At 39.2% G+C, this 25,765-nt stretch overlaps 1 protein-coding gene across 1 annotated transcript in view; it reads left to right on the top strand.

Annotated features, from left to right (window-relative positions):
* LOC127479182 (transcription initiation factor TFIID subunit 4-like) overlaps positions 1–25,765 on the top strand; it is a 145,463-nt gene that overhangs the window by 2,869 nt on the left and 116,829 nt on the right. The window contains exons 2-7 of the mRNA XM_051805811.1: positions 1,680–1,852; positions 14,843–14,974; positions 16,268–16,495; positions 17,372–17,494; positions 19,077–19,166; positions 20,977–21,234. Of these exons, the coding sequence (XP_051661771.1) occupies positions 1,680–1,852; positions 14,843–14,974; positions 16,268–16,495; positions 17,372–17,494; positions 19,077–19,166; positions 20,977–21,234 (1,004 nt within the window). The remainder of the gene's footprint in view (positions 1–1,679; positions 1,853–14,842; positions 14,975–16,267; positions 16,496–17,371; positions 17,495–19,076; positions 19,167–20,976; positions 21,235–25,765) is intronic.

Here is a 25,765-nt window from a genome sequence, read left to right as displayed (position 1 = left end):
AACACATCATCTGTTTGCAGAATTTTCTACAGATGTAAACTGTGAAGTTGATGCTTAAATGGCTAATGGACCTTAAAGGTTACCTTTTAAAAGAGTTTTTAAGGGGTTTCTTTCAACCTTTTTTTTTTCTAATTACTCTTTGCTTTGGAAGGGAGTTAAGATTGTGGATTTGGATTTTGGATGTGGTCTGCCTGTTACCTTAAACCTTGATTTCCGTGAATCTTTAGTTTGTAGTGGCAGAAATTTGCGTGTTTGTAGCAGTGAAGGCTGGCAGGGAGCACCTAAGACTGTGTGAGGGAGGGTTTTACTGGTGCTGCAGTTCACTCACATGTTCATCCCACGACTGGGATTTGGTTTTCTGTGTCAGAAACTGAAAGAAAGACTTTCTTGGTATAGAGTTCTGACATTTGTTACACTACTGTTTGAATTACTTTGCCATCACAGTTAGTTGCAGACTGTGTCCTTTGGATGGGGACCTTCTTCATTTTCTTTTGAAAAGCTAAAAAACATATATGAAGCAATTTTCACATGGAAATAAATTGTGGAAACAATGTCTACTGATGGTTAACAGCAGAATAGAAGGGTTCTTATTTTTTTTAGTTCTCTAGTTGTTGCAAATAAGATGTTTTTTCTGTTTATTTGACCCGTTGTATCCTATCTAGGTTAAATTATTAAAATATATTCTGGAGCTAAATTGGCATTTCCTTTTAAATGCTCTGTCTGGTAACTGGTTTTTAGTTCTGAGTGAGCTAGAGGAAGATCATTACATGCTTTGCAGTGACCTTGAATAACTGTCAAACTCCAGGTGATCCAGGGACCAACTTAGCCATTGTCTCCCCTTTACTGACCTGCTGACCAGAAAACTTAGGACACAACTTAATGGCAGTGGCTGTGTTGTGTAGAAGGCCTCTATTTGTGAGGTCTTTTACAAGAAAATAATCTGAAAAAATTATCATTTACTTCCAGAAATTGTTAATTTTAAAACAATTCCATTGCTGTTTTTCTAAAATTGCTGCACTTGTATCGTTGTGTGCTGAGGGGTGGTTGGTTCTCAGGCACTGAGAGGGAACTGTTTGTTCCTGATGTCTGAACCACAGGTAGTGCCTCCCAAAATGGTGGGGATGGCGGGGTGGGCACCAAATCATCTGTTAATGCTCAATGTTTAAGTAAATCTCAAATACAGTATACTCAGAAATGTGTCTGATCTAATGTTTGCATGCACATGTCCCCATAAGCTGTTGTTTTAGTGAAACTCTCAGCTCATTGTCCCTGGTATGTGAAACACTGAGTTCTGTTCTCAGCTGCTGCGTTGTTGGTATAGTTCACTTTTAATGAGGATTTCTTTCTAATTTTATTCTGACCTGACTAGACTGCTGACAGTTGCTGTACACCTGTACACTCAAGTGACTGCTTTTTTCATCACTGCTACCCATAAACTGCAGTTATTTGAATTCCAAACTGAATTGGGTATGAGTTTTTGGCTGCTGGTGGCATCTCCTTTTCTTCTTTGAAATTAAATCTCGTGTTACGCGTGAATAAAAAACCAACACAACATAGAGAAAAATGTGCAATGCTATACATTAATTTTATTCTGCATTCTGCAGTCACACAGTTCTTTGTGTGTTACTCTTCACATTATTTGTGTTTCTGCCCTCCAATGCCTGTTCCTTTGCTCCCAGGGATGGTGCTGGTGCGCACGGACGCGGGACAGCTGGTGATGGTGCCCCAGCAGGCTCTAGCCCAGGCTCAGATGCAGGCTCAGGTGCAGACACAGGGACAGGGCCCTGCCAACCTGTCACCCAGGCTTTCTGTGCCCACCACTGGCCCTGTTTTTCGCCTGTCAACAGCTCAGGTATGTCTGGCTTGGTTTCACTTCACCCTGGTGCATTGTGTTTTACTCTGTCCTGCACATCATCAGCTCATTTATTGTTGCAACTTTGCCTTCGTCCCTTTTGTGTTGTGAAAACAGGAAATACTTAAATGTAGTTTATTTTCTGAGGATTTTTATTTATTTCAGGAAAAAAATCTACTTTATAAAGTCCCTCAAGACCTTGTTCAGACTGAGGTCACTGGAGGGTAGGAAGCTCAGTGGTGGTTTGGACTGGTTTAGTGAGTGCCCCTTGCTGCTCTAATCAGAAGGACTGTGGTATCCCACTGTGCTGACTGGCTGCCTGGGATAACTGGGTTTCACTGGACATTAGAAAAGAAAAAAACCAAGCACATTCTATACAAGGATTGGCAATAATTAACTTTTTAAAATATACTTTATTCAAAACAAAGATTTGATTCCTTTGATTCACCTCTGGGTCTGATCTGTCTACAGTGAAAGTTTTGTCTGTGCCATGAATATTCTTCCTTTTTTCTAAGGATTGACAGGACAGTGTGCTTTGCTATCCCAAACTCTTCAGTGGAGTGTGTTCATTTTAACTCAGGCTGATTTAGTTTCAAGGGTGAAAGTGTACTATATTTTAAATTACTTTGAAGGCTTCATTGGTTTAAGAGTTTCTAAGGAGGCAGTTTAGCTTTGGGCCATTTGGAGGTAGAGCTGAACGTAGAGGCAAACATTTTTGGATTTTAGTACAGGGCAGCTGTTTATACAGAGTTTAAGGTATTTGCCTAAGGTCTGTGTTTGCAGAAATGATCAGTAATTCTGAGGAAAGGAGATGAAGAGGGTACCTGTATTATTTTTCAGTTGTTTTATAAGTTGCTTCAAATAACTTTAACAGGTATTTTCCAATATTTAACGTTTGATGACTGACCCATTGTGTGCTTTATGCATGACACCATATTTATGTTCTCAAATATTATTGTTTAATTAAAAACTGAAAACAATGATAAACTTTTCAGAAGAGAAGGAAGCCAGAATAAAATCAGAGAATGGAAAGGAAGTTAATAACAAGAGACAATCTAAACCACAGAGTAGCCAACTACAGTGTAAGTTTTAGAAATGAGTGTCACAGGGAAGACTGTAGCTCAATGGAGTGTATCTCAGGAAAGACATGGAAACACTTGGAAGAACTTTGTGCTCTCAGAAAAGAGGTAAGTGCAGGATTGGATGAAATTTGTAAAAGAACTTTTTGCAGAAAAGGCAGTAATTTAATGTTTAAATTTGTGATATCTGGAAGGATTAGAAGACTTGTAGAAGCCTTCAAAGAGAAATGTGTTCCAGGAAGAAGAAATACAGAGAGAAGCCTGTGTTCATCTAGAGATTTTTTTTTTCACTAGTTCCATGACAACAGAGTTGCAGACAAGTTCTTCTTTTGAGTTTGTGTGCCTGTCTTTGGTTGTTTGGGGCTTTCTTTGTGCCTAAGAACAATCACTTCTTTAGTGGTTCCTGCAGGCACACATTCTAGCAGTGGGTCCTGAGACAAGTGCATCCCCAAGTCAGCCTTAAGATGTGTGCACAGCAAATGCTGATCATATTGGCCTCAGGCAGCTGTCCTCTAGCTATATGAGGCAGTTGAGGTTGTAGAAAGAGTGTAATTTGACTTGATGGATTTATGTAAAAATAAAACCATGAGGATAGTGCACGTTCATGTATTTGCAGAGTCAGCTGAAACCTGGAGGAGTTCAGGTGTAATTGTTCTTGTGCAGGGTCTGCCCAGATAAATACCCCCCTGCATTATAGATCCTCCTTTCCCCTACTTAGTGATAATAAGGTGGTTGAGAATAGAGGAAACCAGCAAGGCCTTATGAATGATAAATATCTTGTAGGATGCAAAAGTTTGATTATTTTCATGTAGTGGGATTAGAATAATGAGGCTGTAGCTTGTCAGGATTCATGTCCTCTGACAGATCTTTGTGGTAGCTGCCCAAACTGTACTGGATCATTTCTGTATTTGTTGTAATTAACAGGGTTAAGAAATTATTATTATTTTTGTCCTTGGGAAATTCACATTGAACTTCCCTGACTCTGCATGTGATCTGCAGGCTCTTCTTTCATTGTGACAGTGCTTATGTTTTATATATGTTTGACCTTAGAGCAGTCTTTAAAAATTGTGATTGACAGCCTTTTAGAACCAGATTGTAAAGGTTTAAATTCTAAAGGTTTATCTTATCAGAACTAGACCTGAGACTTTTATTTGATTTGGTGAATGGTTTATAACCAGAGATTGTTCACTGGTGACAAATATTATGCTCAGGTTTTGGAAATGTCAGTTATTTGTCTGAGTAGTCATTATAATTAATCAGTAGAGGGATCAAGTTCTAAAACACAGGAAACTGTTTGCACTGAAAAATAATTTTTTAGGTGAGTTTATGATTAAGCTGTTTTCTTTCACAATCTATTTCTGATGTGTCAGAATGCTGTATTCTGTGAATTTAGATTTTCAGGAGAAGTTTAAAATCAATCAGAAGTAACATCTTATGTTTTTATGTCTATAAAGTGTAATATTCAGGAGTCACTGTGACTGAAACACAGAAAAATTCTGGTGCCATTAGATCAAGAGAGACAGAAAATAAACATTAATTGCCTGAGTCCTGCAGAGTATTTTGTGAGATGGATGAACATGGCAGGCTGTGCAGTTTTAACCTTTCTCTCTGATGTTAGTGGAATGATCATTATTTTACTGTGCAAAGCTCAAATTTATTACTATGTCTTCAGCTATTTTAAGATACCTTTATTTGGATTAAAATGCAGGGTGATTTAAATGTGTAGAACTTGGTATTGTGCCTTAGTCTCTGTGTGTTTTACTCTGCTTTTACCTATGTAGAAAGTCTACACAGGTGGAAATCTGCTGTCTGCCTTAAGGAGTATAGGAAATAATATCTTATTAAGATAATGTATGAGAAGAAGAAGAATGTATGAGGAAAAGACATGGCTTTCATGTTTCATAACTACGATGGTTGCTTTTCTTGGGATTGTTCTACTTCTTAGCCAGTGTCAAGTGCCACAAGTTACTCAGCTAAGTGATTGTTTTCAGTGTTAATTTGTATATACACTTCACATAATTGTTGTGTGGAGAAAGAGTAGTTAGATGTAAGACACAGGATATTAAATAACATGCCAAAGAAATTGCAAAAGCTGACAGTTACTTTTGGCAACTCGTTAAGAAGTGTTGAAAGTGATAACTGGAGAATATAAAATGGATTATGAATTGCTTTCTTTAAAAACAGAAGAAAGAGTGTCTGAAAAATTGCCCAACTGTTCATCTAAATTTCAAAGTTCTTTGATTCTCTCCCCCTGAACTGAGTAATTTCTCCATTCTCCAAAAGGGAGGAGGGGAAATAAGACAATGTTTGCGATGTTCTTAAATGAGATTGCCTCGGTCGGTGCACCCAGAGCTGTTCAGGTTCTGAGCCACTTCTGCAGCCTGGCAGCACTGCAAGGGTTTTGTTCCCATATCCCAGGGCCATCATTTGCTAGATCTTCTCCTGGATGTTTTGGAGGGCAGTGAACCAGGTTTCCCCTGTCAGTTCCTCTGGGTTCAGCAGCTGGGCTGGTGTCTAGGACAGTGTGTGAGGAAGGAGCCACCTTTCTCCAGGAACAATGGAAGCTGCTGAAACAGGGCAAGAGTGGTCTGGTTTTTGCCTGAGACAGGGAAAGTGTAGTCTTGTTTTCCCTGAGGAATTCCTACAAGGGCTTAAGTAAAGGCTTTCCTTACAGATCAGTGGCTTTGTCCTTACTTGTTGCCTTGTTGAAGGTTCAGAAGTCAAATACCTGTATCCTGTAGTATTTAGTTTTGTAGGGAATGGATACAGCCACCCCTCTGCCCTTCCCAAGTTTTAAAAAAAGATGTATTTGGACTGCAGTACCAAACAGAAAAGTTCAGGGTGATTAGGATACAGAACTTGCTGTTCATCCCACAGGGCTCTCTCTGCAGGTGTGCAGGGAAGTCCAGTCTTTGCATGATAAAAAGATGAGCCTTTCAGTTGGGCAGTCAAGGAACACAGTTGATGTTGGCTTAAATCTGATGTTTCTTACATTGTGAGTGCTTGGATTTGTTATTTGGTATTTGACTTCTACTGACTGTAATACCTTTGTCTCATTTTTTACAGCTTTTAGGAGTAGAGGATGGAGGCAAATGTTTTATGTTAGGTTCTTGGGAGAAGAGAGGCAAATCCATTTTGAAAGGAAGATTTGGGTTCTTCTTGACTCTTAGGTGGGATAATCTTTGATTAGATGTTTAGTTATGCTCCTCTCAATTACTGCTGTGTAAAGCATGAATAAAATCTGGTGGTTTAAATTCCTGGTGGAATTCTGGAAAACTGGCACATGGAGTTAAGCAAGTACCTTGTAGGGAAGGTCTCAGCTGTGATCAGCTTAAGGCTGAGCTCAAAGATGCTGGAGCAGGGACACGTGTCCCAAAAGGATGGAGAGTGTCTGCAGCACAGGCAGGAGCAGTGAAGGGGATTCAGTCCCAAGGATCAGAATCTGAAGGTGACAGAACAGTCCAGAGAGAGCAGTGATTGAGAGAAGCACCTGCAATAGAAAGATGTACTTGATATTTTAATGATCTTTTACATTCGCAGTCTTTCTAGTTTCTTTAAAATATTCAAGAAAAACATGAATAGGTGCAACTGGAGCTTATAGTAGTTTTAATTTAGTTCAAAGTAAAAGATTGGATAGGACTGTAATGGGGAGATTAATGGTTGAACTCAATGACCTTTGAGGTCTTTCCCAACCTAAATGAACCTACAGTTCTCTAATATTAACTGCTCCTAGCTGCAGTTTTTCTTGAGTGTTTTGTTTTGTTTTGTTTAGGGAAAAAATATTGCAAGATATTCAGATGTATTAAAAATATTTTTCATATTGTGAATATAAATTTGTCTTATTGGTGCAGCTATGAGGGCCTTGTCCTTTTTAACTTGGTATCTAAGGGTTTACATGGGAATACTTGATCTTCCATGAATATTATATTATAATCATCTTTTGATGCATTAAAAGGTACGAGTCTGTACTGTGATAATGTGGTTGTTTTGAAAAAACATGTTTAATGAAATAAAGATTTGGAGACTTAAAGCAAACGTTGGTTGGACTTAGATGTGCATAATTTTAATTGAACTGTTTTCTCTTGGTGATTTTAGTTTCCTTCTACTTTTTGGTTGACATTAATTTTAGCTGAATATTAAAAAATCATTAATGTTGCCAAAATTTTAGCTGCTGTAGGATATTCACTAAGGTACAGGATTTTTAAGAGATGAGCTGTAATTTGATGGAGCTTCATTTGATTTTAGAAAAATTTTGCTCTGGATTCTTCTATTCCGAGCAGCTCAGGTGGGGTGGGTTTGCTTGCATTATTGTGTTCTTCAGAGATAAGAAAATTCAGAATTTTAAAACTGATTATTAGATTGCATTAAATTTTTACCTCTGTGTCTTGTTTTGAATCTTGTACTTGTGAAGTTGTGAAAAATAGGGAGGTGCTGCCATCTAGTTTTCCTTTGCTGCCTTTCTTTTGTTTATGTGCATTTTCCATTTGTACAATTTATGATTTTTCATGCCCTTGATGCATTTGGTTCACTGGTTTTCAGTGGTATCTTAATACCCAGATGGGTTTATGTTAATAACCAAATAGCAAAAAATAAGTTGCTTATTTCAAATTATTTTTAATTAAAATTATTTTATGTTAGTAACAGAACTAAAGTGCTACTGTAGACTAAGAATATAAAGTGAGTATCATACATAGATGAAAGACCAATGTTAACCTTGCCCATAATATTTTATTTCAGAATATCTGTTGTTGGAACTTAAAATCAGGTGAAATAGGGTATATTGGAATTTTCATGGGGCTGCTGCTGAAAATGGATTTTGTTGCAGAGTTTACAAATGTTTTGATTCAAAATGTGTTTTCCAATGTTAGATTTTACATTTTTAGTGATCAGAGAAGATGGTTATGTGGCAAGTTGGACGGTTTAGTATTTAGATATTTAGGCATATAAGTGGGTTACTTAAAAATATTTCTGCTCCCAGGATGATTACCAATCCCTGGAGCTTTGTTTTCATTGCCTGAACAGTCCAATCAATGTATACGTATGGATTTTTAAGAAAATGACAATTCTAGCTTTGTTTTTTCTTGCTTTAAGCATTTTTCTAACTTCTGCTTGTCTGAATTTGAAGTTTTTGTCATGAACTTCACTGATTTGCTTTCTGTGTTTTGATGTCCACTTTCTGTTAAGTTTCACTTTGCCATCCATTTTTAAAATGACCAAAAAAGGGGCTTTTTGAGCTTGTGCCAAATGCTGCATCCCCTGCTCTGGAAGTTTTTGCTGGGAAATACACTCAGTGCAGGGAACAGCAGCCCAGGCTTTGCTGTCCCATGTGGTGTTGACAGCAGTTCTAAACTTGGCTGCTGCTCTTGCTAAAGCAGAGCCCTTCAAATCTGAGATGGTTCTGGTAACACACTCAGCCTGTGTGTTCAGCAGTGTTGATATTTTTATGGCAGCTTTTAGCTTTGGTAGGTTTTTTTCTCATTTATTAATTATTATTGATTCTTGTTTTTCTTACTGGTTTTCACAGTCTTTCTTGCTTTTCTAAGAAACACTGTTTTACTTTTTGCAGAAATTTTAAGCAAGTAGATAAATCTTTGTTATTGCCTAAGGTGCAGTACCATTATTATCAAATAAGCTATTCTGTGCTATTTCTTTTGTAAAGGTGGTTTTGGGGCTTCTTTTGCACATTTGTGGTAACAGGGCAGGTAGGTTGAAAGATCAGGGAGAGTAAGAAATATGTGGTCTTGACTGTGCTTTAACCACAAAACTGTTTTTCTTCCTTTTCCTCATGATGGGTGATTCTTTTCTGTATAAGCAGACAGGACGTTTTCAGTACTTACAAATTATACTGTTTACATTTTTATAGCATTAATATATTTCTAAAACTCAGAAAACACTCAAACATTAGTAAGGCTGTAAAATTAAACATGCAAAGATTAGGAAATGCTATAAAGAAGGTTCCTGAGCAGTCTAACAGTGGCTCCCATGTGGTCATGCAGCATAATGCATATGCACATACTACTGTTATTTTTAATTTCCACAGTGTGTAGGCTGGACAGTCTTAATTAATGAAGAATTACATAATAATTTTTCTCCACTCTTCAGTGGGTTGCTTCAGGCTTACTTGCTGCACACTATTTAAACCCCCCTCTGCAGTGGGAATTAAGAACCAAGCAGGTTTTTTTGTGAAGCTTATCCCTATAACAACTTTCTCAACAATGCACTTAAGGGGATTATTAACCTCTTTTTTGTAAGTAGGAAGTGGAGCCTAATTGTCTCAATTTTAAGTATTAAATTAAAAGTGCTGGTTAATTCTTTGTGTTCAGTTTGACTTCATTGTCTTCAGTTGCAACCAGGAGCACTCCTGGTCACGAACTCCACATGGCAAGTTGGGCACTCATAAACTTATTGCATGAGAGTGATTATATACAATGGATTTTCTGTATTTGCAGGCAGTACTAAGCACTTGAGGCAGGGGTAGAACCTAATTCTAGTGCCAAAATTCAGCTGTTTTTTATCCATCAGATTCTTTGGATGAAACCTCCTGGTTACAGATGGATTAGATACTTCACCAGAGCATGAGAAAGTACTTTGATAAGTATTTGCTTTGGCAACTGGAGTTTTGGACTTAGAACTGCTGGTTTCTGGAGGTTTTCTTTGGTGGCTCTAAGCTCCTCTGCCTGTCTTGTCTAACTGCTCCCAGTCCTGTGTCTTCCTGCCCTGTTGTCCCAAAAGGAGCACCACACATGTGAGGAACACAGCAACCTCTCCCTGCTCCACTCAGGATCCTGTGGTGGCAGTGAAGGTTCTACCTCTGTTGTCTGACTTGTTAAAGATTCTGCTGCCAGTCATTTTCTGGACTTTTGTGCAAATGTCAGGTTTTTAGAAGGTTAATCCTTTGGCTCGATTTCACTGTGTTTTTACCAGGGAGAAAAAAAATCAAACCTCTGGCAACAAATTGCTCTGCACCTGCCATTGAAGTGCATGTTCTAGATGAACCATGACCAAAGGAATTGAGAAGCAGTCAAAGGGAATTTTCTCCATGAACTCTTCAGAAGTTTGTCAGAATTTTTAAGTATTGGAAAACAGAGTTTGCTAATGGGGACTGTTATGATGGCTTAATAGCAGTTAGGGCTACCAGCCATGCCTGTAAGAAAGGTTGGATGAGTTAGTTACCCTGTAATGATGGGGGCTTGACCCTGGCTGGGTGTCAGGTGCTCACCAAAGCCACTCTGTCACTGCCTCCTCAGCTGGATGGGGAGACAAAACACAGTGAAACATTTGTGGGTCGGGATAAGGACAGGGAGAGATCAGTCACCAGGTACTGACACAGTTTATTACCAATCAAATCAGAATAGGATAATGAGAAATAAAAACTGAATCTTAAAACACCTTCTCCTCACCCCTCCCTTTTTCCTGGGCTCTCCTTTACTCCCAACTTTCTCTACCTCCTCCCCTGAGCAGTGCAGGGGGATGTGGGATGGGGGCTGTGGTCAGTTCATCCCATCTTGTCTCTGCTGCTGCTTCCTCCTCAGTGGGAGGACTCCTCACACTCTTCCCCTGCTCCTGTGTGGGGTCCCTCCCATGGGATGCAGTCAGTCCTTCAGGAACAGGCTGCTCCAGAGTGGGTCCCTTCCATGGGGTCAGTCCTTAGGAACAGGCTGCTCCAGAGTGGGTCCCTTCTATGGGGTCCCAAGTCCTGCCAGCAAACCTGTTCTAGTGTGGGCTCCTCTCTCCATGGGGCCACAGGTCCTGAAAGGAGCTGCTCCAGCATGGGCTTCCCATGGGGTCACAGCCTCCTTTGGGCACCCCCTGCTCCAGTAGGGGTCCTCCAGGGGCTGCAGGGGGTCTCTGATCCATCAGGACCCCCATGTGCTGCAGGGCACAGCTGCCTCTCCAGGGGCTGCACCTCAGCCCCTGTGCCTGGAGCCCCTCCTGCTGCACTGCCCCGGGGTCTGCAGAGCTGTTCCTCTCACAGTCTCACTTCTCTTTCCCTGCTGCAGTTTCACAGGGGTTTTTCCCCTCCTTTATCAGTGTTACCCCAGAGGAGTCACTGCCACCATCCCTGCTGGGCTCGGCCTTGGCTGGTGGTGACTCTGTCCTGGCCCTGCCTGGCACTGTCTCTTCAGGACACGGGGGAAGCTTCTGGCAGCTGCTCACAGAAGGCACCCCTGTAGTCCCCCCTCCCCCCAAAACCTGGCCATGCAAACCCAGTACAAGTGAGCTTCCAGATTTGACCTTTAGTTTATGCTTCTGCCAGTGTCTGCCATCCCTTTACTTTAGTTTTCTCTGTTAAAAAGTGTCTTTGATTGTTTGAGGCATCTCAGATGGCATTTTAGCATTGCCTGTTTTGCTTATAAGAAGTCTTCTGGATTAATAATTAGAAATAAAATTGAATTTATTTCAGATTTTGCAAATTTAAATCTCAACTTGAAGGTCATACTCTGTTAAAATTGAGTTTTACATCATACTTAGTGAAGCCATGTACTGGAAGACATGTAAAGAAATGTTGTGTGTTGTGATAAACTTGGCCCTGCTTTTGTGTTAATGTTTGTTCAAATGCTGATGGGGTATTTTCTTTTCTTCCTTTTGTGGTTGAAAGTGCCCAAGTTTATTGACAGGACTGATCATGACAAAAGTGAGCTCTCTTGCTTTGTAGAGCAGAGACAGTGCTGCTGGTAGCCAGAGTGTTCCTCAGTGCTGGTTCTACAGTACAAAACACAAGTGCATCACAAACCTGTTTCCAAGGATTGACAGACTAACCTCTGGCAATTTAAATTGTCTTGGTTTGACAAAGCTGTGAATGCACAAACAATCTCTAAAACTGGTGTAGTCCTGCCTTGGCAGTTACAAATAATCCTTGGCTGTTCTGATGATTTTCTCTACATTCACGTGACTTGCTTTTTCAAATGCAGCCTCGTGTGTTCCTTCAAACACAGAGGCAACTTCTTTGTGCATGGCAGGTACAAGGGATTCACTGCCAAGCTTTGCCTCTATTCATGTGTCCCGAGCTCTGGGGAGGAGGAATGTTATTTAGGGAGTGAATTTCCAGGCCCCAGAGTGTTTGCACACTGAACAATTCCAGAGTGCTCTGCCCCATGGCAGTGACTTGTTGCACCCTGACACTGGAGTCACTTGTCCAGGTGTGAACCACATCCCTTCTGAAACCCTGCTGTGCTGCACTTTGAATTTCTGAGCTCTGTATGACAGAGCCAGCTCAGGTCTGTGTGTAACAGCATCCTCCAGTGTCCCCATGGAGATGAGGAGTGGGTTTTATCTGTCTATCTATCTATCTATCTATCTATCTATATATATATATATTTCCTGTGTTCATTCATGTTCTACTCTCCTGCCCGTTGATGTCTGAGCACAGGGCAAAAGCCTCTCTAACATTACATTTGTGTATTTAGGAAATGTAAAAATGTCTGATGTCTAATAAAAAATAATAGGTACATTTGAAAATGTGTTTCTTTCTAACCCTCTTGGTAATTTTGGAATTTAATAGCATCCTACCAAACCTCAGCAGTTTTTCTTTAAGGAACATCATAAATTCTTTTATATTGTTCCAGTGGGAGCTTGACACATTGGGTTATGATTTTTTTTGTTTTTAATGTAATGCTGATAATTTTTGTTTTCTTTTTGATGGATTCCTCATGAGATCTGTTTACAGCTTTCCTTTTGTAGAAAACACAGCTTTTTGTTTCTAAATATTTTTTACCTGTTTTTCTTGAAGCATTTGTGTTGGGAGTCCTTAGAGTGTCTTCTGGCAACTTGTAGCTGTCATTTGAAGATCATTTCCATGATACTTAAGAATTTCTCCAGGCTGGTTCCTTGTTCTGTTTCTCATCCCCTCGTTTCATACTTACCTTTTTAACACTCATGAGTTTTGGAACCACGTTAGTAAACTATTGCATTACTTTGTTTGCAGTTCTCTGGTAGTGAGGCTTTTTCTTCATATCCAACACAATAGATTTTACTGCCAAAAGGCTTTTGTCACTATTGATTTTTAAAATTGGGGGTGAATTTAGTCTTCAAGTTGCACAGTTTGCTGTGGTCTGGCACAGTGGAACACATACTTAGTTTGATAATATTATGATAGTGAAATTTTATATTTTAATTATGTGCAGTGCAGTTTTCAGGTATGTTCCTCTGATGAATTGTGGGCATTTATTAGCTGAGAAAAAATTCTCTAGCTTGCAGTCTCATGATGTGGTTGTGGATTTCTGACTGCACATCTTGCCTGGAACTGAGCAGCTGCCAGAAGTGTTCCTGATTATCTGCTAGTTTTGTAAATCCTCACCTCTGGAAGAACATACTGATATGAAAGGGGGCAAATACCACAGGTCTACTGTATTTTTAGGTTGGAAACACTGGTTATAAGCAAATGAACAAGGTACACAATATTCATATTTATCAGGTAAATATAGTTTCATCCTACCAGTATTTTGAAATTAAAACAAGTGGTCATTTTTACAATGGAGAGAAGAGGTGGGGGTATTTAAAACAGGAAAAGCTTATGTGATCCATCTTCCAAAAAACCAGACAATTCTTTCTCTTCGGGCTGATGCTGTTTATTGCCTCTAGGCTGTCTCAGTGTGGAAGGCATCCCTAGCCAAGATTTTAAAAATCTTGAAAGCTTTACATACAACAAAAAAAAAAAGGTTTTGTTCAGATGTCAGGTAGATTTATTTGGTTTGGGTTTTTTCCTCCTTTTTTTCCCCAAGTACAGAAGATTGATATCCAGTAGAGGATGTTGCTGGACTGATTTGTAAGGAATGCTTGGGGCTTTGAATGCCTGCCTGGGCCTCTGGTGCTTTTGGAGATCTCTTAGAGTATACTGGATGTTCTGTGAAGAAGTATTTTATGTAGGTTTAGTAGGCAGTGTAAGAATCTAAAATAAGTATTTCTTTATAAAAATATTAATTATAGAGACATGCAAATTAAAATGTAAATCAAGGAAAATTAGTTTTATCTTGTGAGAAACAATATTGTCCGTGATTTATTACTCCATCCACTTAGAAAATTTGTCTTTTCTAAGTGTGTGTTTGAATGTAAATCTTAATAAATGCAAGTTATAAGACACCAGTGTGGTCTCCCTTTTTAATAATGAGTGGTTCTTTGTCATTGTTGCCATATTGTGTGATGTATTTCTTTCATAATGGTATTTACATTCCTGTAGAATAAAATAACTTTTCTTGAGTCATTTTTTATTTCTAAATCTTGTCCTTTTATGTGATTAAAAGAAATTTAAAAATAATTAATATGTTTGCTGCATGAGATAATTTCCTGAGTTGTAGAGTGTGGTAATGAGTGAAAGCCTGTAAAGTCAGTCATTTTCCTTTGTCTGCACTTCACATTCCAGTCGCTGTCTGGTTATGGAGCGTTTGTTCTCTGACAAAGGTTCTCCAAATGCTTAGACTTCATTTCTGTGCAAGTTAGTTTCTATATAATTCAATGTGAAATTATTTTCAAGATGTTTTTCTGCTCTCTGAATTTTCTCTCCATATTAATTTTCTTCAAGAAAAAGCACTGGAACAGGCCAGTAAATACCATGGGGACCAATACGTGGTACTGGCAATGATGAACTCAAATATTGATGAATACTGACTTGTAAATATGACAACTGAACTAATGCATCAATTTTTTGCAGGTCACATCTGGTTTTTTCTAATCTTTTCCTTATAGCTGTGTGAGCAATAGCTTTTAGGAGAAATACTAAAAACTTATTGAATGTAAGAGCTCATTTCTCCATTATTTGTGACCATATATTTAAGAACACATTGCTGGGTTTGGATTTTGGTGTCCTTTTCAGCGCTAATAATGATTGTTCTTATAATCCCTCTTATTAAAGAGCCTTGGAGATCAAGCTACCGAGCAGAGGGAATAAAACAAACTGCTGTTTCTCCTCTCCCAGCAGCCCACGTCCGTGGCCGCGCCCGCCGTGCGCCTGGGGCTGCCCGTGCAGGCCAAGGTGGTGCCACCGCCCGCTGCGCCCGCCAGCGCCGCTGCCACGCTGCCAGGGGGGGCTGTGCTGGCACACACCACGGTGAGAGGGGCAGGGAAAGGGGCAGGGGTGGGTGGGACACAGCCAGGAACCTCTCGGGGGTACGAACAGTGGTAGGACAAGGACTAACGAGTTTGGACTGACTGAAGGAGCGGGAATTTACGTTTGATCTACCGATGAAATCCTTCCCTGGGAGGGTGGGCAGGCCCTGGCACAGGTTGCCCAGAGAAGCTGTGGCTGCCCCAGCCCTGGGAGTGTCCAAGGCCAGGTTGGACAGGGCTTGGAGCAACCTGGGCTAGTGCAAGGTGTCCCTGCCCATGGCAGGGGGTGAAATGAGATGAGCTTTAAGTTTCTTTCCCACCCATTCCATGATTTTGCAACACTGTTCTCTGGAATTTCATTTTAAGAGAAGAAATGAAGTGCTTAACACTGATGGACAATAATAGAAACTCATTTGTGTAGCATTTTTCTGACAGTCATTTAAAAATTTCCAGGGGGGTGGAACAAGGTGAGCTTTAAGTTCCCTTCCAACCCAAACCATTCCATGATTCTATGATTTACATGGGTTTTTGGAAAGTGAATTTTAATCTTCATATCTTTCCTTTTATTGCCAGTGTAATCCCAGAAATTAATAATGAATGTACAGTCAGACTTTATTATGCAGGTCCTGAGGAATAACCTAGACCTTATTTTCTACCATTTCCTAGATGATAACAAGTTTGAGGGTGGTATAGATTGAGTTTTTTTAAAGAAAAAACTCCAGTGAGGTTGAATTGTAGATGCTATTTCAGTGGTGGTCATGCTGCACTGAGGTGGAGTCTGCATGTGCCCAGCTGTCCCTGGACAGCTTTGTCCACCAGGGCTGTGCACTGGTGCAAAAGTCTGGCTCAGACTGGCCTGGGAAGCTGCCTCAGTGTGTTTGTGTCCTCTGGATCTGAGCTGTCACTGTAACTGTGGGATGGATAGTTGTAAACCTGATGGCACGACCACAGATCATTGGGAACAGACTTGTTCGTATTAAGGGCCAAATCTACAGAAAGGTGAGTTACAGAAGTTACACCATCATAGTAATTTTAAAGGTTTGGGTGCTGGCAACCTAATTTTATAGTGGTACATTTATTTTTGTAATAAAGGGAACTTTAAATGAGGACTTGCACTGGTCAGGAAAGGGTGTCAAAATTAGGATTATAATAAATAGATGAAATCAGTGGTTTTATTTTGTCAGTAAGGCTGTGTTTGAAAGGAAACGAGTTTTTCCTTTCAGGAACTTTAAGGCTGAGTAAAACAATTAAAAGAAGATACTTCCCTGTTTTTTCCAATCTGAAATGTCAATAGGTATCAGTAGCTACGACAAGTGCTCAAAATTTGTTCAAGACAACAGTAGCAACTGGAAGTTCAGCTTCTCAGCAACCTGCAGTGATCACTGGTGGGCAGAGTCAAGGCTCAGCACAAGGCCAGGGGCAGCCTCGGCTGCCGCTGCCCCCTCACACGGCAGCTCCAGTGCCAGCACAGCCCCTGGTCATCCCCAGCTCTCCTGTGCCTGGAACCACGGTTGTGTCGCAGGCAAGTGCTAAAATACTGCACCCGTGGTTTTCTTAGTGCTTTGGGAACTTCTGGGGTCTGTTCAAAAGCAGGAAGAGCTTTTTCTTCCTGCAGGCATGCATCCTGTGATGGAACAAATGCTTGACAAGCAAGAAAACCCTCCCCCTCACTTCAGCTAAACGGGGGGCAAATTCTGAGAGGGAGGAAGAACACTTGTGGTTGGCTTTCCCCATCCTGCCATGGATGTGTCAGTAGGGAAAGAACTGTTTCTGTAGACTCAACAACCAGGCCTTTTAGTCTGTGGACTTCATTATTATCCTGTTGCTGGGCCTCAGAACTATGGTGTGTCAAAGTGTGATGTTTCTGTTTTTTGGAGCAATTACACCATATAAAAATAATGGCTTGTTTTCCTGCTGATGAGAAAAGCTTAGATATGATGATATTTGAAGACTGATTTCTGATTTGATTTTACTGCTGCAGCTGCTTTGTACAAAAATATACTGAATAAATAATTGAACAAATTAGGATAGCTTGGGGAATGTTTGTACATTGCGTAGTGGGCATCTCAAAGGGGAATGCATCTCCAACAAATTGTTGTGTTACTTCTCATATTTAAGGTTATTTTTATCAAAGCAGCCTGTAAAATATAAAATATATTTCTTTCATTGCTTTTTGTTGTTTTTATTTGCGAGCTCTGATGTTCAGTTACGTGAAGAAGTGCAGAAAATATCAGGTAACTTGCAGCCATAGCAAAACAGCTGCAGATTTGTTTCACATATGCCCTGTCTGAATTTTAAAAAGTGTCATCATTTTCCTTATTTGTGGTGGTCAGAGCATGCATAGATCCTGATGCAGAAGTAGCATGGATCTGATATTTGTTTTCTTTGGCTTTTGCAGGAAATGCAAGAGAATGTGAAAAAATGCAAAAACTTTTTAGCTACCCTTATAAAACTTGCTTCTCATAATTCACCATCTCCAGAAACGTCCCGCAATGTGAAAGCTCTGGTTCAAGATTTGTTGGTAAATATTTAGTTATCTTTTCTTTTGTCAGTTAACTGTTAAGCTTGTTATTTACATAGGCTGAAAACTATTGCTGTGATCTTAATTCTTTGGGCTGTAATGAAAGTGAAAGGAGTTGAACTACATCAAAATGTGAGTATTCTCTACGTTACGTGTCTTCAAGAATCTGTTCAAGGCAGACTTTCTCTTAATTTCTGAAAGGAGAACTGCAGCAAAGTAATTAGTATGTGTTTGTCAAAAACACTCTTGTTTTGGTGGGTAATATTTTGGTCATTTCTTTAGAAAACCAGAGTAAAAAGATTTTTCCTTGAGGATTCATAAGGTTTCTTTTCCTCCAAACCATGGTCTTTTCTGAAACAGTGAGAAACTGTTAATTGTCTTAAGGTATGGACCTTCACAATGTGGGTTAGAGTTTCTAGGACTGAAGGAGAAGTATTTTGCTGAGCTGCTGGGTCTGGACTTACTGTAGTCTCCAGTAAAACAGAGGTTTCAATGAATTGTATAAATGAGTTCCAGACAGATGTTACTGTGGGACTGGAAAAATGGTCAAGCTGCTTAAAAAGAAATGAAATATAGTCAGTGAAGAGGTTGGATTTAAAAGCAGGTGGTATATATTTCTTTGAATTCATTGCCAGAGAAACCTGTGTATTTTAGACAAGCCTAAGACTGTTTTCAAGTGTGAGCCATTCAACAATCATGTTCAGTGGTTACAGTAAAAACTCATGTTATCTTTTGCAAACTTGGAATGATTAAATAACTAAAGCTAGCTACTTTCTATATTTTAAGCAAAGTAGCAACGCACATATGTAATAAATACATTTATTGAAGCTTGTTTGCTTTTTTGTTTTTTCTCTTGTTCTGTATCAGTCCAGGAAAGCTAATGAATGGTTTTATTACAACCTGAGGTTGTAACTAGTGATACTCTAGAAATATTATAAAATGCATCTGAGTTATAGAGTTCTCCTGTATTAACTACAAAATAAACTACTGATTATGTATTTGATAAATTTATAAGTGTATATTTTGTGAGTATATACACAAATTCATACAGCTGACAATTTTGTATTTACTTATATGTGTACTTTTTGTATGTGCCTATGCTTTACATGTATAGTTTTATATATACACATTCTACTAAGTTAAATTGTACCATCAGAATTGGTTTTGGAATTAAGTATTTAATATTTTCTTATTACAAGGGCTGACAAATGTTACAGTAGTTTGTAAGGTTACTTCAATAACCTGTTGTTTTTGTTTTCTTTTAATTTTAAAAAAGAAATCCCTCTGTAAATGTTAGCAAAAGAATGGAATCCCAAAAGAGACTTGGGTGTATTTGGGGTCTTCTTGTGTGTGAGGTTGTGCATCCCAGAGGAACTCCCTGAATGTTGAGTGGGATGTTACATGTATGAATTGGCTCTTGACAGAAGGATCTTAGAGAGGAGTTGAGGGACTTCAGCTCCAAAAGTTCTGCTTGATGTGGCAACCTATTTAGCTAGAGATATATGTGTATATATTAGCTGGGAAAGAAGCAACCAACCAACTGAACTGAGTTGTTGATGCTTTTTTTTTCCTTCCCCCGAAGGATGCAAAGATTGATCCAGAGGAATTTACAGGCCGCCTTCAAACGGAACTCAAATCATCTCCTCAGCCATACCTTGTCCCTTTCCTTAAGGTAATGTGGGTATTGTTTGGAGAAATCTATTTCAATGCAAACTTCTATACCATGAGTCTTAGAATATCCTTTTGAAGTGGTGTTAGCTAGTCCTGCCTAGAGCAGGACTTCTCCCTTTTTACTTCATGCTGCCCACTCCTGCCAGAATGCTCTTGGCTGGCAGTCCCTTGCAGGCTCCCTCTCAGTTCTTCCAGCCAGGTGCTGCTCCCTGGCAGGCTGGGAGAACAGTGAGAACCAGGGATTTCCTACAGGAGGGAAGACCTCGTGTTTGGGGCCCTGGCTTAGGTTTAAGAACAATGTGTTTGTCATCCAGAGCTGATCTGGAGTTCATGACTCGAGCAGCTCTGACCTAGAACGTTGCAGTAATTAGATTTATATAAAAAAGCAGTTACTCTCTAGTTTGGAAATCACCCATTGGCTATTCTGTAGTGGTCCTTTACTTTTATAAAAAAGTACACTTTTCTGTGATAGTAGGTTAATTTTTGGGAAGAAGTACAGCATTCACATTTGGAGGAGTCACAAGTTATTTCTATAAAATGCTTCAAGTAATTTAATAAGCTTTTCCATATTGTTTTTGTTATCTATGTTTGGATCATTGTTAACTTGCAATCCACATGTAACAATGATTATGAAAAACTAAAATGGATAGTGGTGTTGAAATAATTGATTAGATGATCCTGCTTGTAATCTGGAGCTAATCAGTAGTATTCTTTCTGATGTGATACCAAGTGGATTCATTGTTGGGCCCTAAGTTAGTATACAAGGGGATAAATTTAACTTTTAATTGGTTCTATACATTATCTACAATAACTGCAAGATTATATTCAAACATAAAAAACATGTTTAATTATGTCCCAACAAAACCACAAATACAATTTTTAAAGCATTTTTCGTCTAGTTCAAAACTCCTCTGTTTAGGGCAGATTTCCTCTTTTCTCCTGCAACTTTTCTTCAGAACTTTCTCCCTCTGCTTCTGTGTTTTCAAGTTATCATTAACCCTTATTTGTGCCTTTTCCTGCAGTCACTGCAGTCACTTCTGGCATCACGATAAGTTTTGTTTCCTTTCTTTGAAGTCCTTTCTTGGCAACAGGCATTAAGTTTTTAAATAAATATTATAACTTTAGAAAGAACTGTAGCTTGGGCTGAACACTTGCATTCTACAGCTGCCTGGGGGAGCACTTCAAAAGAACACTACTGCCACTTAAAAAGTAAAAAGTCTGTTCATGAAGGTACAGTACAGCCTTTTAGAACTGTATTTTTTTGTTGAAGTGGTTTGAACATGAAGGATACAATAGTACATTTTTCTAATCCAGTCAGAGTACCCTAGATCTGCAGTAATACAGTCAAAAGCTATTGCTGCAGGGCACCAACAGTTAAGTCATCTCGTTCTAGGTACTGGAGGCGTGTCAGGAGAAGTAAAGTGCAGCTTGCTTCTTCTAACATGCAGTGGGAACAGGGTTCTTCCTGCAGTTCAGCCTTTTCTGGTTCCAATTTTGCCCTTCCAAAGGCCTAAGCTACAAGTTCTAGATAGTCTGGAGAAGGAGAATGTTATATTTTACTGCTGCAGTGGAATTTAGGGCACGTGAAAGTCTACAGGGTTGCAAAATGCAAATTGTGAGCTTATTAAAAATGTAAACTGAACTTTCTCTCCTACAAAATATGTTCAATCTTATTTCTGTTTGATGAATAGGCTGATAGTAATAATTGGGAAAAAAGTTATGTTCTTTTAATTGTGTTTATAGCAAAATTTCAAAATATTTTTTGCCAACCTGCTAAGTTTGCTATTTCATAAACTTTCTTCTGTTTCTAGAAAAGTCTACCTGCCTTGAGACAATCTTTACTGAATAGTCAGCATTTGGTTTTGCAAGGACAGCCGTCTCAGCAGCCACTTCAACAAAGCAAACTCTCACAAGTGATACCTCAGTCTGCCTCGGGAAGCATTTCCTCTGTTGTCACCACACAGACAATAGGAATAAGGCAACCAAACAACATTTGCACAGTCTCTGTATCAAATACAGTGCAGCCTCCTCAGGTTAAGGTGGTACAGTCAAATCAGAGTTCTCAACTGGTAGGTACTGTAGTATAAAAGAGAATTTCTTAGTCAACTGTATAGCAGTTTTCATTGTTATTTTTATTGCAGCTTGTTTGGGAAAATACTTTTCTGTTTGTACCATATTCTGTCATACATAATAGTACCTCATTTTGTGTCATTTCACATGTATGCTCAACCATTAGTTAACATTATTAACAGTTTAAATGTAAGGAAGTGCACTCTTGACCTTTTTGTCTGCAATCCAGTGATCCTTGTATGAGCACAGTGGAATTTGAGGGAATTACAAATGTAGAACAGAAAGCTTCTCAAGACTTACTAAATATTATCCTCTTGTATGTCATTAGATATACTGCTTTGCCTAGATTAGTCTGCATTAAAATTAACTCTCTCATTTTAAACTCTTCTTCACATTGTTATAAAATCTTGTAGAAGAATAGCTGTACCAGGATGTTCTGTTTAGAAATAATGCCATTCTTTGTTACTGACTGAAATGCATCTTTGTTGTGCATAGTGGAGTATTATGTATTTAGATTAATTAATTTCAAAGACACTGTCAGTAAGGCAACTGAATTCATATAGGAGCTTGTGTGTGTGTTTACAGCTTTAATTAAAATATGTTAAGGATCTTTACAAGACCTTGAGCTTATACAGGTGTTATCACCCTTCAAGCAAAGATGTGAGAGTTTCTTTGTCTGTGGTTTCTGTGTTTGTATGAGTAAAGGACTTGACTGAGGTTTTGAAACCAAATTGGCAGGTTCCAGAAGGTGTATCAAGTTGGTAAAAATTTATATTATCAAGGTTGAGAAATACATATGTGATTATGTAAAACCTTCCAGTGATCTATCCTTGAGTCTCTATGCTCTGTAAAGGATATAAATAATTTGTAGGGTGTGGGGAGAGAGAATGGTTCTTTTGCTTTAATTTAAAAGTAGCAGTGCACAGTCTGAAAATGTCTGAGCCATCTGAGCCAGATCTTGAACCTTACAAATACTTCCTAGTGGTTAAATTACTAACTTTTATAGTCCTTTAGTGAGCATAGTTTTCATGGATGCTGAGATTTCTGACTCTGCCTGTTGCAATGCACACGAGAGGTGGGTGTTTCTCACCCTGCCTCAGTGCTCTCTGTTCAGCCACTTGCATTCTTTCTTGTTTTCATATGAGTTCTCCCCAGCCCTTCTGGATTGTTGGGTTGATTAGAAAAGTGGTCCTCACACTTTTTGTGGCATCGTTTTGATTTGGCCATGTTTCCTAAGACTGAATGGACAAGAGCTTTGGTGCTTCAAAGCAGAGGGAGAGGAACTGGTGGTAATTACAGTAGGTGTAAGAATTACTCCCTGTCCAGGGAAAGCAAATTTCTGACAGCAGCTGACAGATTGCTTGCAAGTATAAAAAGCCATGACCAGTAAGTCTGGCTTTATGCCACAATCTTAAGACTAAGGTAACATGGCTTTTTCCAGTGTTGTGCAACCCACCCAAACACTCCTGTGCCCATCTGGCAGTTGCACCCCACCTTTTGAGAAGGACTGGTGTGCAACAAACACGTGTGAGGCCACAGGAATGCTTACTCTTAGGATTGTAGTTCTTGTGGAATATTTTGTGAATGGAAGAAAGCTGTGTTCCTGGGAGAGACACCGTCTGTCTCGTGTCAGTGGGTGCTCAAAGCAAGCAGTCGTGTTAACCTGAGTGGAGATGAACAGTGTCAGCTTATTCAACATACCTGTGTCACAGGAGGGAGCTCCAAAGTGCTCAAGTAACACATTGTGGAGATTGATCTGAGGGGCAAAACAGGCTGCTTTTGTGTCTGTAAGGAGGTCACAGGTCTAGGGCTGAATTTTCATTTACGGGGTACATGAAGTGACTGCTACATTTTCTAAAGGTCACAAACCACATGGAGCAAAACTATGCTTACTGCTCCTTTTCTAGAAAATACTTAGAGATAGGACATTAAAAACTGTAATTTATTGGCTTTAGTGTAAAACTGTCTTTTCATATTTGCTTTAAACTAATCAGTCATTAATTAATAGAACCAAACATTACATTAACCAGGCACTTAATGACCCTCACAGTAGTTCTGTACAGACAAAAGCAGCATTAAAGAGTGAGAGTTACTGCATCAAAAAATCTTAGATAGCACAACAACCAACTCAGGTGCTGAGCAGAGAACCCAGCAGCAGCTCCATGTCACAGTAAGGATTGTTCCTAGGTAGTGATTCTTTGTAGTGCCAGTGCTCCCAGCCCTGAGTGCTCCCCGAAATCAGAGCAGAGCCCAGAGCTCCTGCCCATCTTGTCCGGAAGAGGAGGATTGCAGCTGCCTTGCCTGGGGGTGGCCAGCACTGATGGAGGAAACTGGCTGAGCTCCAGATTTTCCAAGCCTGAAGCTCACTGGAGAGAGTTCCAGCTGGCTTTGCAAACTGTCCAGCTGCAGAAGGGCAAGCCTGTTTTAGAATAGAGATCTTTTCATACCAGCCAGTTTACAGTAGTCTAGTTTCCTTTAAAACGTGGAGAATCTGTTAGCTGTTCCTTTCTTTTGACATTTCTGTTTCACAAAGGGGTCAGATGAGGTGAGACTTCCTCCAGTGGTATTGAGGTATCTTGCTGCATGGAAATTCTGTGTACACTGTCAGCATGCAGCATAGCTTGCACAAAGGCTTTGAAATGTGAAGTATTAGTGCAGATGGAAGAGGAGACAATTTTTTATTCATTTTGTAAAGTATTGGAATCATAATCTAAACTACAAAAAAGCAATGCTTTTAAGAGCTAGATAGTGCTACTTCTAGATAGAGGAAAGGGGAATAATCTTAGGCTAATATTTTATTGATGAGACACTAATGAGATAAGCCAGCAATCAATTTTTTTAATTGTTCTAAGTGCAATGTTCAAAGTTGGTCTAAATTGCCATTCTTAGGGTCCATGTGCTCTACATTTCCTGTCTTGTTCTGGGTGTTACAGCAGGTACAATTTGCAGGAATGAGAGAGATGCTGTTTATTAAATGTTTTGAAGTTGTAAGTGAATTGATGGGTAATGGAGATGGATTAGCAGTTTACATGTTGTGTTGACACTGACTGCATCATGAGGAGAATACTCCTGAATGTTAAAACCAATTACTAAATGTGAGTGATAAGGAAAACTAGTAAGAAAATCAGTGATCCATCTTAATTAAAACAAGTTTAATTATCTGCAAAGCTGTATAAAGACTTGTGCAGGTCTAGGATTAGGAAGGATGTCTAGAAATACATCTGGACTGTTATTGTTGCAGCAATTTGGGCACAGTGTCCAGAGGGGAGACTCTGCCATCTTCTGAGCTCCTTTAGAACAGGATTTGCTCAAACATTTACTAACACTTTTCTAGGGACTGTCATAGTGGTTGGAGTCTCCCAAAAGGTGAGATGGAATAATGGAATTTGGAAACAAGATGCAACAGCAGAATAAGCATTTTGTTGTATGGGGATGTTCTGCTTTCCTTTTTAATTCTCTGCAGAAGCTTTTCCTGGCATCAGTTTTCTGTTCATGAATGGCTGTAATGTGTCCACATTTTACTGATTCATAGGAAATCATTTTCTCTTTGTCCTATGTGCAAGGCAGCTTACAAATGTAAGAGTAATAGATGGCTGTTTGGGTAAAAGGAGTAGTTTCTATTAATGAACTAATAAAGATCTAGTCACTGACTTGGAATTTGGTGTATAGTAAAATCTAAATAAAAATGGCTGTTGAGCAGCAGAGGTCTTGGATCCATTAACAGGAACAAAGCCTATACTTAACAAATTGTGTGGCTGTTTGAAATACAGCCCAGTAGTTTTCTGAGTTGTTGTCATGCACTTTACTGTCAGAATTTTGTAGGCTATACCTTAATAAAAGGAGAATATTGTCACTGGTTGCTGTTTGGAAACAAGTAACAAAAGAGCAGGATTAAAAGCAAAGACTAAAAGAAAAGCTTAAGAGAATTAAACACATCTCACTTGGTCAAACACTGACTAAGAGGAAGAATAAAAGGCCATTATTTGGAGCATACCAAGACAGTATAAAAATGAACAACAGCATATAATTAAATGAAGGAGGATTTAGGTAGCATATAAGGCAAAATATCCTTAGAGTAAGACAGAATATCAGATGGTAGATCAGGCTCCCAAAGACAGTGACGAAAAAGCCATAATTGAAAACATTCAAAAATAGACCATTTGACAAACTGTAGGAAGAACTCTATATGAAACTGGGGAGCAGGTGGGACAAGTGATCTGGTGGCTTCTGTTTTATTTTTCTTCATTGCTTTGTTGAAAACGTATACCCAATGGAACAGTATTGTTGTCATATTAACATTAAAATTTACGTGCTGAGTTTTTAAAAAGTCAGTCTTTTTTATTTGGGAGGAAAAATATCTGCTTATGCAGATTTTGAGGCACTGTTGAAAAATTGTAGCTGCTACTGATACAGCATGGTGAACAATGGTAAATACAAATTCTAGGCCCATAAAAGCATGAACATTGTAAGTTAATGCTGCCAGATTACATGATAGCTGAGGTTTGATATGACATTTATCTTCAGGAGTGA

Source organism: Manacus candei, unplaced genomic scaffold (assembly GCF_025592945.1).
Source record: "Manacus candei isolate 608988 ecotype Guabito, Panama unplaced genomic scaffold, ASM2559294v1 h1tg000065l, whole genome shotgun sequence".
NCBI classification, from domain to species: Eukaryota; Metazoa; Chordata; class Aves; order Passeriformes; family Pipridae; genus Manacus; species Manacus candei.
This window is presented reverse-complemented; position numbering and strand designations above follow the sequence as displayed.